Source organism: Oikopleura dioica, chromosome 2 (genome assembly GCF_907165135.1).
Source record: "Oikopleura dioica chromosome 2, OKI2018_I68_1.0, whole genome shotgun sequence".
Lineage (NCBI taxonomy): Eukaryota > Metazoa > Chordata > Appendicularia > Copelata > Oikopleuridae > Oikopleura > Oikopleura dioica.
In genome coordinates, this window is record NC_137292.1 from 2,136,883 (window position 1) to 2,149,425 (window position 12,543).

The following is a 12,543-nucleotide window of genomic DNA, read 5'->3' on the forward strand; positions in this document are numbered from 1 at the left end:
ATTTTAATAATGAGGAAAAATTTGGTTTGTGGGCTTCTGTTTGTTTGCAAAACTTCAAATTCTCCGGTGATAATTGTCTTTGCTTTTCTCTTATGGCTTTTTCTTTTGGAATTGTTGGCCAGTTCCGAAGTTCAAACTCGTCACTTTTCACAAAAACAAATAGTCCCTCTCTTTTAAAATTTAGGATTCCTCAATCAAATGAGCCTGAAAAAAAAATGTTGAAAATGTTCAATCGTCTATTTTTTCTTCTTTCTTTTTAATCTTTTTGAAAGAAAAGTTCGAGCGCTGAGATGCGATTGCACGGCTTTGTTAAATATTCAGCATTGAAGCGACGCCAAGAAGTGGGACTTACCTCAAAAGTGAAAAGGCTTTTGTCCTACTCAAGTTATTTTTCGAAGGAGGTACATATTCTCTTCTCGATGATTCGTAGTTAGAATAACCGAAAAGTCCACTAAACTATTTTCCTCCTTGATTTCAATCTTCCCCGAAATGTCACCAGCTGTCATCATTACTAGAAAATCACTATCCCTCGTTTCCGTCCATTTGTCCAAAAGGCACGCTTTCGGAAGCTCACTTCTTCCACCGGGAAATCCGCCGCGCGCCGATTTACGCCGATCGCTCATCATTTGCCCTTGCGTGAGAAACAATAAACATGTTTCGACTCTAATCATCGTTTTTTTGGCATTTTCACGATTTTACGACAGTTTAAAAAACGGTCAACTAAGATAAAATTGGCTGCTTCTGAGTCTGAAAATCTAAGATTCAAGATTGTTGTTAAAAAGCAGCAATCAAGCAGAATTATCGTCGTAAAAATGGATTCATTTTCGACAATACTAAAGCATAGCAGACTAATTTTATTGGAATATGAAAAATGAAACTAAGAGTGAAAAATAAAAATTTTGATGCATCAAGCTACTGATACAGAATAAAGTGATTGCCGCTTTTAAGGTCCTCTTCATTTGTTATTTTCAATCTTCCTGTCAAAATAAAGGTTGACTGGGAGTATAGATGATTTTTGATGATTGACCCGAAAATATTAGCGTCACCAAGCGAGCATATATTATTTTTTGTCCCTGGAGGACCCCCCTACTTGAAGAATTTTCACTAGAAGAAGAATCTCTTTGCGGACCATTCCTGACTCGCCGAACTCCCTGGTCTCGTCCCCGGTCTTGTTCTTGGCTTTGGCTTCGGAGATTTGCAAGTCGACATGTATCTCATTCTTATGCACTAGAAAAACTGACTCATCAATTGATTTTGATTTTTATTTTGACAGTGATCAATATATTTATCTGTTATATATTGATGATTCGCGATATTTTTAAAGGACAGGAAAAGATAAATAAATAAGGTATAAAAAAGAGTTATAAAAGAATTTTCACTCAATTGAGCAATCAATATTCGAAATCGTTTCAGATTTAGAATAGATTTTTTTCTGATAAAAAACTAGACTTCATTAGTCCAGGCTGATTTGAGTTGACAATTCCAAAGGTCGGCTACTACCGGCTTATCGGGATCGTGAGCTTCAGGTTGAAGAGTGACGGAGAGAAAGCGTTTTTCAGATTTGACTGAAGCTACCGCGCGTTTAACTACGTCTTCGCAACTGTAATTGACAGTATCTAGAAAGGACAGTCCTTAGAATTTTGGACATTTCTTTTAATTTACTTATGACGACATGAGCGGTTAAAACCCACTGCTGAGGAGTTAACGCCCACGCATGCAGATCGTGTACTTTGAGAACCCCATCAACGGAGATATCCTTCTTGACTTGTTCCAAGTTGAGCCCTGCTGGCGAGCCCTCCATAATAAATCTGATCAAGTCTCTGGACAAAATAAGGGGGTTAAATATTCAGCGAGAAGAAGAACGACTCACTTGACTACTGAAAGAGTCGTCATCAGGGTGATGACGGAAAACATAAATGTGCATATTGGATCGACGATCTTGTACTCGGGGTTGATGTAGATGACGATGGAGGCAATCAGTACTCCACAGCTCTAGAATTAGTAGAGTAATACGGGAGAAAAGATATACTGAAGAAACGAAAGTAGTCTACCTGTAATAAATCGCCGATGACATGAATGATGGCAGCACGAACATTAAGAGGCGTTTCGCCATCTCCAGAATGACTGTGGCCGTGACTAAAGTTCATTTAGAAACTACAGTAGTCAGATAAACTAACCTGTGAGTATGGCTCTTTTCACTCGAATCGCCGTGAGAATGATCGTGTCCACCGGAAAGTCCGCCGTGCGTGTGGCCATGTCCACTGCCCCAGAGAACATAGAACATCCTGAAAGTTGTTGAAGCCAAAAGAGAATCGACTGGCTCAACTTACAGTATATTTACAAGAATGGCACAGGCGCTCAAACCGACCATAGTTGAGCTATGAATTTCAAAGTCCATCGTTCGTATCCTTTGAACTGCCGAATAACATAAAATTGCTTCGAAAAGATTCAAAAACTTTCATCACAGAAAACGCTCAAAAACAAGCTTGCTAGATAGAATCATGCCTGTAAGAATCCAAATGGCCTCGACAGATATCAGAGCTCCAAGAACTTCTGCCCTGTGCCATCCATATGTGAGAGTTTTCGTCTTAAATTGATCAAAATGAATAATGAATCCGCGCAATGCGACTTACAGGAGGCCGTTCCGCCAAGTGGATCGCCACCAAAGAGATGACAAAACTGCTCATGTCGGTTAAAAGATGCGCCGCATCCGTCAAAATTGCCAAAGACCCCGAGTACATTCCACCAAGAAGCTCTAGAATCGTCAGTTTTCTCTTTCAGAGCTCATCTAATCTACCTGCGACAAAGAAGACTGCGCAAATGCCAGTAGCGATTATCAATTGTCTTCTCCCCCGATCTGGTTGAGGACCTGTTTTCCGACTCGAAGAATTTGTGTAGATTTTCCCGTCGACATCTTGCTCGAGGAGAGTGTCTGTGTATCTAGGAAAATTGTTTGTTTTTGTTCAAAAGAGGCGGAATTGACCATTTGAAACGATTTTTGTATATAAACTGTATATTTTTGATGTATTTACTGGTAGCTTTCCATTTGATAGTAATCCACGTCGATACCGTTTTGAAGCTTATATTCCATCATTCTGAAAGCGAAAAGAATTATGTTCGAGTTTTCTCAACTTCTCTAAAAAATAAAAAAAAACTATCGAAAATTTTCCCTCTTTTTCGCCGCAGCTGAAGATTAAAATTATCTTTCTCGGCTGATAAAAGAGAAAAGGCTTAGATTCTTGAGGCCTCCCTTTCAACCTCTTTTTTTCTGTTTGTTTGATTCAGCAGAAAATGGATGCGACTAAGTATTGTCTTAGTATCGGTGAGTGGCAGTATCAATAATGCAAAATAATTTTGCGGTTATTAGTTAACCAGTCGGAAAAGGATTATTTCTTCCTGACTGAAGGCAAAGTGTTCCCGAGAGACACACTTATTGTAATTGCTCTCAATCGGTACCAATTTTGCGGTAATATCGCGTCGGAGGATTTGGACACGAGTATCCAATACTAATCAAAATATGGCCAAGTTCGAACATTCATTTTTAATATTGAGAAAAGTAATTTAGTAGTCAGAGCTGGAAAGAAATCAAAAAATAATTTATTTGCAGAAGCTAAAAATTTACAGCGTGTTTTTTTTCAAACTAAAACCAATTTACCGTATAAACAGAAACGAAAAACAAAAACAAAATATCTGAGAAGTCTTCCTTGATTTCAATTTTTTTTGCTTGAAGCTTCATTTTCGTGTTTTTTTCTCTTTTTTCCGTCTCTCTTTTGGCGTTGATTGTTTAGATCTCGAGAAAGTTAAACGGGCTGCCTTGTGTCGGCTATAATTTTTGCATATAACAATCCAAAAGTCTATGCATTTTTAAACTAGAACCTGTTTTGGCGCCACCTGCGCGAAAAAAAAATCGTCTCTATTTTCTTTACATTCCTCCAGATATATTGTTATTGACTTGGCGGCAAGTGTTATTTGCAAATAATTCAATATATTTGTACCGCGAATAAAATATGAGTTCGCTTCTTTTAATTTAATCTTCAACTTGAGGTCCTTCGTGTCCTATTTTGGACCATTTTTCAGCTCAAGAAAAGTCTCTTTTGTGTGATTTTTTCAGTGAAAATGGATTGAAAGACCCTCTTCTTTTTTAAAAATGGACTTCTTTGCCGACCCCTTATTTTGCGGCTAAAATATTAAACTTGCAAAATGCAATGATTTTCTATTCTCCATGCACTGATCTGGATAAGTGCCGAATCATGAAGGCGATCATCTGTTGTAAAGAGCGATTGCGATATGCGCAGATTCCGACAACTTCTCCGCCGATTATCTTCTATTTCGACGCCATCAATTATTCAAAGAGAGCTCCAGGCTCATTTTCAAATGGATAACTTCGGACAAAAATAAGGATACAAATTAAAGTACAGATATCTAGGTCAATAACTTATTGACAATAACTTATTGACAATAAGGGTCTTAGGCTTGTATGAACTTTGTTATAACATCTATTAAGACATAATCAATGGGTCACCTAAAGATACCCCAAAGTCTTCGTTGATTTCACTTGCAAGCTAAAGCTGAAGTACTTACTCATAATAGCTGTCATCAGAATTGGAAAACGACTCCGCACTGGTCATCTCTGTGAAAATGCCAGACTTTTCTCATTATGCCTCCCTTTTTTACTCTCTCGGAAGGGAGAAATTATTCAAACTTTAATCGGCCACCAAATGGCACCAACAGCCCCAGGCCCAAGAAAATAGAAGATCTTTCTTAGTTTCAACTAAACATATGTTATCCCATTATTTTATTAGAGCATTCGTTAAATGATTGTCGGATGCAGATGATCAATAAATATTTTTTGCATAGCTTAGCGACGAGGGCAAATACGACTCTTGCCAATGTGTACTTACGCGTTAAAACCCGCGTGAAATTACGAAGAGAAAATGAATGAAAACAAAGTTTATCCGGTTCCGCCTCAGAGCAGGTATGATTTCGAATCGAAAGTGATCTTCATTTTTATCAGCGTTATGAAAACCTACGACGATGACGGAAAGCTTGTCTCAGAAGTGCCTGTAACTTACGGCGCCCAAACGTTACCAGGATACCACTGGGACGAAGTTTCTCGGTTTTCTTCAAGTTCTGATGATTCATCTACTCCGCCAAATTACTACAGTAGCCATGGCGGTGCTGCGGCTACTGTTGGTTACATACAAAGCAATATGCACAATCCAATTTCGCGGCGAAATTTCATCATCAAAGTTCTATTGACAGTTAGCGCCATGGTCTCAGTTATGGTCGGAATGACCTTTTGGTTTTTATACGATTACAATGTTGGCTGCACTTTGACTTCAGAGTGGTACTTGTACTATGTCTTTACGCTTCTTGTCCCGCTAGTTGGGTTGGTTATTTTTTGCTCAGATACGCTAACGAGAAGGTGGCCATTGAATCTCTTTGTGCTGATTTTCTGGACTTTTATCATGTCAGCCGGCTATGCTTTTCTAGCGAATCTTTGGGCGGTCAACAGTTCAACTGGAAATACCGCTATTTGCAAAACAGCTTTTTGCTGTAGTGTTTCTTTGGATAAGCCTAACTGTATACATTCATTAGGCCAAGAGTTTTATCAAGAAAGTGCCGCAATTTGCAGCGCAAATGCTGCTGGTAATTAAGGAAAGATCAAAAAAATAATCTGATTATTTCTCAGGTACTATGGGAATTTCTCTTGGGGTCGTTGTTGCAGTTCTGCTTATTGGAGTTTGCTTAGCTCTTGCTGGAATAGGTAAAACCGGTATTGCTTTCGGAAAGTACGCTTTTCATTCAGATTTATTTAACATCAGTACCCTCCTTACTGTCATTTTCCTACTTCTTCTTCTACCATGTGGATTTCTTGGCTATTTCTTATTGCCTTATGATTGGTACTTTGGCTTTGTCTGGTAAGAATCAAGTTTTACGCCACTCTCCATTAATTTATCAACAAAGTGCTTTGATGATTTACACGGCTACGATTGGAATATGGACATCAATACGCCTGATGATCGACCCTTATTCCGGCTTCCACCCGGATGAGTGGGTCAGAGCATCAATGTATATTTTTCATCTGGGACGGTCTTCTAATTTATTTCAAAAAGATGATATCGAAAGAGCTATTAAATTAAAGAGACCTTAAAAGATTGGAAACTTGTTCACATATATGACTGGTTGTATCGGCCTTTGTGATTGAATCGTTTTTTAAAAAATATTTTTGTAAAATAAACTTCGATAAACCATTTCTTCTTTTTTATTAAAGATCATCTCAATTTCAACAGACCTTATCGGTATATCCTTCACCGGACACGAATTCTTAACTCGTCAGAATGTCACGTTCCAAAAAGAACACGCGTAAAAAGCTCATTATCGACAAACAATCCTTATCTCGAAATCTTTTTCAAAGAAGAAAGAACAAATTTTATTCAGTGTCAAGGCATCTAGGGCAGCGATCACAGTAACAAGAATAATTGCACTGTTCGCATTTCGACTTGTAGGTTTCGCACGTGACCAGATTTTCCAAGTTAGCGGCCTCGAATCTGAATTTTTAAATTATTAACTTCTCAATACACGGGCGCGCGACTAAGCGCTCAATACACGGGGTCCAATTATTGGACCACAATGCATTATCCAGCCCCGCGCGGCGCGCCAAATTCAGAGTGTGAAAAACAGCGCTCAGGACTTTTGGCTCTAATTGACGTTTCCGTCGGGTAAAAAAGCTCGTGAATATATTGCTAGAAAGCTTGAACCCTCTTCTATAAATGTAAACAATTGTAAATCGAAAAATCCGTTCCGATTTTTCACCAGAGAGCGAAAGAGAAATCTGGCGCAAAACGCCACCACTTTTGAGTTTTCATTCGAAACTTCACAGAGTGGTTCGTTTTTGTCTTGTCAGCTCACATTACATAATTCAGGTCAAACAGATAACAACAACGGGAATTACAGGGGGTCAAAGTCGCCGTGGTCCAATGATTGGACCACGTGCATTGAGAAGTTAAGAATGAAGCTGAAATTCTTCAAACTTTTGAATTCTGAAAACAAGAGTTTTGAATCGTCCGTTTCCTCGAATGTATTTTTGGTCGATTTCGCAGTTTTCATCGCAGGAAGAAACTTGTGATCTGAGATGATTAAGCTGGGCATCGCATTTTTCTAGCGACTCGAAGCAGTTGTTGTACGCTTCTTTGTATTCTTCGTAGTGTTTCAGCCCAAGATCTAGTAATTTGACGACCTTACTTTCAAGAAAACGAGCTTACCGTATTTGGCCATAAGCATTTCATACTGTAATGGTTTTTAAGAAAAAATTTTCTAGAGACAAAAATAAAGAAAAGTTATCATGGGCAGGAGAAGCGGTAAAATGGCGAAAACACTGATAACAACTGATAAAATAAGCATTGAAGCGTCTTCTGAAACGTTTTCGCGTCTCAATAATTCTTGCGCCAGTTTTTATCGCTAAATAAATTACAGCGAAAATACTTGATTAAATCAAGGGAGATCATAATTGAACGCAATTTTCTAGACAGAAATGTGGGGTTCTCGTAGAAACGAAACATTTTAAAATTGCTCTTATCGTTTATATACCCTTAATTTTTTCGTTAAAAACCGTGTTCCTGTTGAGAAATCGCCCAAGAATTCTCAATCGCTGTCTTTAATCCCGGTTGTCATTTGAGCTCTAGAACCAGCTCTAGAAAACGTGTCGACCGGAGCCTGAAATTCCTCGTTCAGTTTTTGATTTTCCTCGGCGAGCTTCTTGTACTCGGATTTGATACATTCCGCATCGCTTCCGCAGGTTTTCAAGGGAACTTTTTAAACTCAGAAAAAGAACGAATATCTAAGTGAAAAGCCGAAAATCTCGCCTCTCGAGAAATTTTATCGCATTTCTAAAATGAGCCATCTTTGGCGAACTGCTGCGATTTCCTGAATTTAGGTTGATCCCGGGATCGTATTTGATTTCATTATTCGGATAATAACGGCTCGAGATTTATGATTATGCATTCGTTATGGTGGAGCCTTAAATTTCCGGAAGAAGATAAATTCAATTTATTTTGATAAATTCAGGTAGTTCAAATCATTTCCAAAAAACTATATCAAAAAAAAATCCTTGAAAACCAAGCCTAGAATATCGAGCAACGTCAAAAGTCTGGGCTCAGAAACCTGTCTAAAAGCCTGACTCAGGCCCTGAGTCTCAGAGTCCTCAAAGAACCTGAAAAAAAGGCGCTTCTTTCGGCTCAAAAGTACCAGTAGTGGGTTTTCTCATTTAAAAAACGGTTTTTAGGACCCTGAGTCAGAGTTCAACACAGGTTGCTGAGCCCAGTCAGACATCCACGGCGTAATACAGTCAGTTCTGCAGACAGGGCAGTCGCACTTTTTGCATTCTTGGCACTTTTGCTCATAGCATCGTCTTAATCATCGTTTTAACACCCTTTTTTAAAAGTACAAAACTAACCGTTGCCCAGAAGATCTCATCGAACTCAAACTCGTTGACAGTCCAAAACGTTGCTCGCAACGTTCTTGCAAGCTAAAATTCAAAATGTTTGAAAGCCACTTTTTAAAAACATCGAAAAGCTAAAAAGACAAGATCGTCTTTCTCGCTTTTGACAATGTAATTATATACCAAGAGTGGATTTTTCGCGGTAGAAGATTCGTTTGTTCGTGACATCTGCGCACCATTCCTAAATTTTATCTTTTTAGAAAAAAATTCTAGCGGCGCTAGAAAAATACAAAAAAACCAAAAGACGGTTTCTAAAAAATCAGAAGAATTTTTTAGGTGCATCACCAACTGGATTGGATTTCTTAAAAGTCTCGAGTGTGAAATTCTTTAACCGCAGCAATTATAAACGCATCGCAAATCCGAAAACGCTTTAGATCTGATATTTATTGAGTCATCTTTCAAAATCCGCCAATTTTCCTCTCGACAGCTTGCGAAGAAAACCTGAGTCAGGGCTCGAAAGACCTGAATTAAAAGACCATTCAGAGTCAGGTTTTAGATCCTGACTCAGGTTTTCAGACCCTGACCCAGGTTTTTAGACCCTGACTCAGGTTTTATGACCCTGACTCTGGTTTTTAGACCCTGACTCAGGTTTTCAGACCCTGACTCAGGTTTTAGATCCTGACTCAGGTTTTCTGACCCTGACTCTTGTTTTTAGACCCTGACTCAGGTTTTCAGACCCTGACTCAGGTTTTTAGACACTGACTTAGGTTTTCAGACCCTGACTCAGGTTTTTAGAGCCTGACTCAGGATTTCAGACCCTGACTCAGGATTTCAGACCCTGACTCAGGTTTTAGATCCTGACTCAGGTTTTCTGACCCTGACTCTTGTTTTTAGACCCTGACTCAGGATTTCAGACCCTGAGTCAGGTTTTTAGACACTGACTTAGGTTTTCAGACCCTGACTCAGGTTTTTAGAGCCTGACTCAGGATTTCAGACCCTGACTCAGGATTTCAGACCCTGACTCAGGTTTTTAGACACTGACTTAGGTTTTTAGACCCTGACTCAGGTTTTCTGCTCCTGACACAGGTTTCAAAGCATGCGACTGGCACGCGATAAATGCATATGTTCACTTGGAAAGCGGATTTCTATCACACGCTTGTAGTAAATAGCGATATTCTAGCCCTCCTTTATCAACCCGTTTACGTTGGTAATTTTATCGCGAACACGTTTTTGCCGCAGTCCGGCCCCTTGGAATTAACAAAAAAAGAAAACCGAAATCATGACTTTAGAAAACACCACGGAGGACAATGCGTAAGGGCCCCGAACGCTAGAATTACTAGTTTTTTAAGGAGAAAAGTGGAAATTTACCTGAGCAGCTTTTGTAATGATCTTCCATTTCGTGGAGCTGGATGGTCAGGTTTCCGACGACTGGAAGCATTTCGTTGTATTTTTGAGAAAAGTAGCGAGCTTGATCCTTGAAAGAAGAAGAATTAATATTTTGACACCCTTAAATTTTATCTTTTTGAAGCGATTCATGATTCTAGTGAGCTTTCTAAACACCGCGAACCCGAATTCCTGGACTGGCGTAATCATAATCGCTAACACAAATACGGTCATCTTTAATCCCGGCTTCAGAGATAAACCAGATCTCCAAGCTCACCGCAAAAATATGAAGATTCGATGGATTAAGGGGACACGTCCGAGTCACCCTTTCGAGGAAGTACTTTTTCGTTGAAAAAATAATTAAGAAACGAAGTAAAAATGATTCATAAGCCGATCAATCAGGGTTCTTTATTCCAGCTGCAGTGAGTTCTTGAAACTGTTGTGTAAAGCCTTAATTACCTCAAACTCAAATTTTCGTTTGTATTTTCCTCTGATTACTCTGTCAAACTGCGCCAATTTCGGGTGGAAGCAAGTTTCCTCTTTTGCTTGGGCAAAGATTGCTAGAAGTCCGAAGGAAAGCTTCATTGTTTTTTTTTCTCTAGGAAAAAATCTCAGTTGCGATGAACTACAAGATTCTGCCCTGATTGACAATTTTCAATTGTTTACAAAAGAACTTAAATTCACAAACAGAGGGAATTCCAGCCTCTCCCTGGCCAAAGTCAACAAGAGCCCCTTTTTCTCCTTTATCAGGTTTTTTATTCCTCGAAATTTCGAACAGAAAAATCTTCTTCACGATTTCTTGATCTGCATCTTCCTCTGCCTCCTCTTCCTCGATGATGAGGTCTTCCATGGTGCGGGGGTCCTCCGTGCGGCCCTCCCCAGTGGTGGGGATGTCCTCTTCGATGATGAGGGGGTCCTCCACGGTGGTGAGGAGGGCCTCCTCGATGATGGGGAGGACCAGGAGGTCCATGATAGTAAGGGAAATGCCCTTGCCCTTCCGGCCCGTGGCGGTAATCCATCATCGTTTGTTGTAACATCTGATTGTATTCAATTTGGTCATCGTGAGTTGGAGGGCAGATTTGCGCTCCGGGAGGAGGATTCTTGAGAAGAGGGGTTTTTTTCTTTGACTTTCTGCCATCTTGAGTAGCGGTTTCATAGGATGGTGGTGGTGGAATCGAGGAGTCAATTGAGTTGGCCTTTGTTTCGTTCAAATTATCGGATTTCTGGAGGGAGCCGCTATTTTCGTCGTTCTTTTTATGGTTTTTACAAATGCATTTTATGGGGTTCGATGTGTAAATATAGCATTTTTGCTAACCCAGGCCTTTGTGGTTGATTTCAAATCAGATTTTTGAGCTTCAACTTCTTTTTCAGCGTTTTTTTGTTTTTCGCTTTTTTCCTCTTTTTGTTTCTTTTTTGGTTTTTCGTCCGATTTCTCGGCTTTTGACTGTTTCTTCTCAGTTTTCTTGGCCTTTTGCTTTTTCGGCTCTTCGTTTTTTGATTTTTCAGCTTTCGGCTTTTCAGAGTTGGTTGTTTGTAGAGTTGCTTCTTTTTCCTTGATCATGGCATTTTTCTTTTTGATGAATTCTTCTGATTTGTGGTAGAAAACGGATTTGTTTTGATTGAGAGTTTTGGAGTCGAGAGGTGATTGAACTTGAAGGGTGATATCTGCTTCTAGTTTTCGGAATTCGTTTTCACTAATAAAAAGTATTTTTTGTTTATTAAAAATGAGGAACCTGAGTCCAAACGTCGTGAGTAACAGTCCAATCGTGCTCAGAATCGGGGTGAATTCTTCTTTTCCTCGAAAGAACAAGTCGTCTCCTTCGATATCCGGAAATTCGAATCCTTCTTGGTCTTCGATGAAGAATTCGTCGAGGATTTCACGGAAAGATCGGGCTTTTTCGAATGGCATTTGGTTTTTGTTGAAGATCATTTCTCGTAAAAATTGTCTTTATAAAGAATACTCAAAAAGATAATTAAAATTTAGTCATTCAAGGTCAATTTCGTGCTTTTTGATATCCTTTCCTTAATTTTCCCAATCTCGTCTGATTTGGAGCATTTTTCGCCCCCTCGGAATTCAAATTCTGCGCTTTTTGAGCATGAGCGTATAGCTGCGTCTTGAAAACCTGGTAAGACTCGATTTTTCCTTTCAAAAACTGGCCAGCGAATTCCTTGGGCGCGTGTTTTCCCAGAAGAGTTCTTCCAGCTGCCATGGCGGATCGGATTTTGTCAGAGTTGACAAAGTAATGGGTCATTCGGGCTTCAAGGTATGCTCGTGAGTCGGCTGATGTCAAATACTGAACACATGATTTTTCATCAAACCCTAGCCTTTACCTGAAAATATTCTTCTTTCGTATGATCATCAGCTTTTCGAAACGCTTTTTTCTCGACCAACTGCTCCAACTCCTCGACCGAGCCCGGAATTCCAAAATCATCATTCGCAACTTCGGGGTGTTTTGCATCTGGAACCGTCCATTTCCACGGATATTTTCGAAAGTAATCTTCCTCCCCGATCGATAGCGCGTCAAGTTCCTTCTCTAAGTTTTGAAAGAAACTGTCGAGATTCCAGTTTGAGGGATTTCCCTCGAGTTTCTTCAGCTTACTCATTCTTTTTGAAGCAAGAAAAAGAGCAAGCCGGAAAAAGTGCGACCGTTTTGTGCAAATATTAACCATTCAGCGACTCGCTGTGCAATCGATTTTTGCACTCACATGACTTTCACGGG

At 39.6% G+C, this 12,543-nt stretch overlaps 6 protein-coding genes across 6 annotated transcripts; 1 reads left to right on the plus strand and 5 right to left on the minus strand.

Annotated features, from left to right (window-relative positions):
* Positions 1-1,313: 1,313 nt before the first annotated feature.
* Positions 1,314-4,672, minus strand: LOC145699556 (proton-coupled zinc antiporter SLC30A2-like). Its single transcript, XM_081776827.1, has 11 exons — positions 4,582-4,672; positions 3,033-3,095; positions 2,798-2,940; positions 2,634-2,755; positions 2,506-2,587; positions 2,331-2,436; positions 2,178-2,285; positions 2,052-2,136; positions 1,871-1,992; positions 1,663-1,820; positions 1,314-1,616 (listed from the first exon to the last, which is right to left on the minus strand). The coding sequence occupies exons 1-11, from the start codon at positions 4,626-4,628 to the stop codon at positions 1,444-1,446; spliced, it is 1,209 nt and encodes a 402-aa protein (XP_081632953.1). The 5' UTR covers positions 4,629-4,672; the 3' UTR covers positions 1,314-1,443.
* Positions 4,673-4,930: 258 nt separating this feature from the next.
* LOC145699562 (uncharacterized) lies at positions 4,931-6,188 on the plus strand. The gene is made up of 5 exons (XM_081776834.1): positions 4,931-4,975; positions 5,015-5,649; positions 5,693-5,767; positions 5,810-5,921; positions 5,968-6,188. The coding sequence occupies exons 1-5, from the start codon at positions 4,935-4,937 to the stop codon at positions 6,152-6,154; spliced, it is 1,050 nt and encodes a 349-aa protein (XP_081632960.1). The 5' UTR covers positions 4,931-4,934; the 3' UTR covers positions 6,155-6,188.
* A 225-nt stretch (positions 6,189-6,413) lies between these two features.
* On the minus strand, positions 6,414-7,578 carry LOC145699594 (uncharacterized). Its single transcript, XM_081776872.1, has 3 exons — positions 7,266-7,578; positions 7,035-7,224; positions 6,414-6,551 (listed from the first exon to the last, which is right to left on the minus strand). Exons 1-3 carry the CDS (start codon positions 7,282-7,284, stop codon positions 6,434-6,436), a joined length of 327 nt encoding a protein of 108 aa, XP_081632998.1. The 5' UTR covers positions 7,285-7,578; the 3' UTR covers positions 6,414-6,433.
* Positions 7,579-8,280: 702 nt separating this feature from the next.
* On the minus strand, positions 8,281-10,411 carry LOC145697575 (uncharacterized). Its single transcript, XM_081774797.1, has 5 exons — positions 10,283-10,411; positions 9,809-9,914; positions 8,624-8,681; positions 8,456-8,527; positions 8,281-8,410 (listed from the first exon to the last, which is right to left on the minus strand). The coding sequence occupies exons 1-5, from the start codon at positions 10,406-10,408 to the stop codon at positions 8,281-8,283; spliced, it is 492 nt and encodes a 163-aa protein (XP_081630923.1). The 5' UTR covers positions 10,409-10,411.
* Positions 10,412-10,578: 167 nt separating this feature from the next.
* Positions 10,579-11,769, minus strand: LOC145699561 (uncharacterized). Its single transcript, XM_081776832.1, has 3 exons — positions 11,557-11,769; positions 11,145-11,517; positions 10,579-11,073 (listed from the first exon to the last, which is right to left on the minus strand). Exons 1-3 carry the CDS (start codon positions 11,751-11,753, stop codon positions 10,579-10,581), a joined length of 1,065 nt encoding a protein of 354 aa, XP_081632958.1. The 5' UTR covers positions 11,754-11,769.
* A 48-nt stretch (positions 11,770-11,817) lies between these two features.
* Positions 11,818-12,427, minus strand: LOC145697576 (uncharacterized). Its single transcript, XM_081774798.1, has 2 exons — positions 12,155-12,427; positions 11,818-12,117 (listed from the first exon to the last, which is right to left on the minus strand). The coding sequence occupies exons 1-2, from the start codon at positions 12,425-12,427 to the stop codon at positions 11,818-11,820; spliced, it is 573 nt and encodes a 190-aa protein (XP_081630924.1).
* Between the last annotated feature and the right edge of the window lie 116 nt (positions 12,428-12,543).

What these genes read in the sequence shown, in the direction of transcription:
- LOC145697576 (XM_081774798.1), bottom strand. Translation starts at nt 12,427, where the DNA reads ATGAGTAAGCTGAAGAAACTCGAGGGAAATCCCTCAAACTGGAATCTC. An exon ending in CGAAAGAAGAATATTTTCAG is followed by an intron (nt 12,118 to 12,154) that starts GTAAAGGCTAGG and finishes TCATGTGTTCAG; the next exon opens with TATTTGACATCAGCCGACTC.
- LOC145699561 (XM_081776832.1), bottom strand. Translation starts at nt 11,753, where the DNA reads ATGATCTTCAACAAAAACCAAATGCCATTCGAAAAAGCCCGATCTTTC. An exon ending in CTCACGACGTTTGGACTCAG is followed by an intron (nt 11,518 to 11,556) that starts GTTCCTCATTTT and finishes ACTTTTTATTAG; the next exon opens with TGAAAACGAATTCCGAAAAC. An exon ending in ATTTGAAATCAACCACAAAG is followed by an intron (nt 11,074 to 11,144) that starts GCCTGGGTTAGC and finishes AACCATAAAAAG; the next exon opens with AACGACGAAAATAGCGGCTC.
- LOC145697575 (XM_081774797.1), bottom strand. Translation starts at nt 10,408, where the DNA reads ATGAAGCTTTCCTTCGGACTTCTAGCAATCTTTGCCCAAGCAAAAGAG. An exon ending in AACGAAAATTTGAGTTTGAG is followed by an intron (nt 9,915 to 10,282) that starts GTAATTAAGGCT and finishes TCTTCTTTCAAG; the next exon opens with GATCAAGCTCGCTACTTTTC. An exon ending in TCATTACAAAAGCTGCTCAG is followed by an intron (nt 8,682 to 9,808) that starts GTAAATTTCCAC and finishes GATAAAATTTAG; the next exon opens with GAATGGTGCGCAGATGTCAC.
- LOC145699562 (XM_081776834.1), top strand. Translation starts at nt 4,935, where the DNA reads ATGAATGAAAACAAAGTTTATCCGGTTCCGCCTCAGAGCAG. An exon ending in TTGCAGCGCAAATGCTGCTG is followed by an intron (nt 5,650 to 5,692) that starts GTAATTAAGGAA and finishes ATTATTTCTCAG; the next exon opens with GTACTATGGGAATTTCTCTT. An exon ending in CTTAGCTCTTGCTGGAATAG is followed by an intron (nt 5,768 to 5,809) that starts GTAAAACCGGTA and finishes CTTTTCATTCAG; the next exon opens with ATTTATTTAACATCAGTACC.
- LOC145699556 (XM_081776827.1), bottom strand. Translation starts at nt 4,628, where the DNA reads ATGACCAGTGCGGAGTCGTTTTCCAATTCTGATGACAGCTATTATGA. An exon ending in TCTGATGACAGCTATTATGA is followed by an intron (nt 3,096 to 4,581) that starts GTAAGTACTTCA and finishes TTTCGCTTTCAG; the next exon opens with AATGATGGAATATAAGCTTC. An exon ending in TCATCGGCGATTTATTACAG is followed by an intron (nt 1,993 to 2,051) that starts GTAGACTACTTT and finishes TACTAATTCTAG; the next exon opens with AGCTGTGGAGTACTGATTGC.
- LOC145699594 (XM_081776872.1), bottom strand. An exon ending in CTTGTTTTCAGAATTCAAAA is followed by an intron (nt 6,552 to 7,034) that starts GTTTGAAGAATT and finishes TTAAAAATTCAG; the next exon opens with ATTCGAGGCCGCTAACTTGG.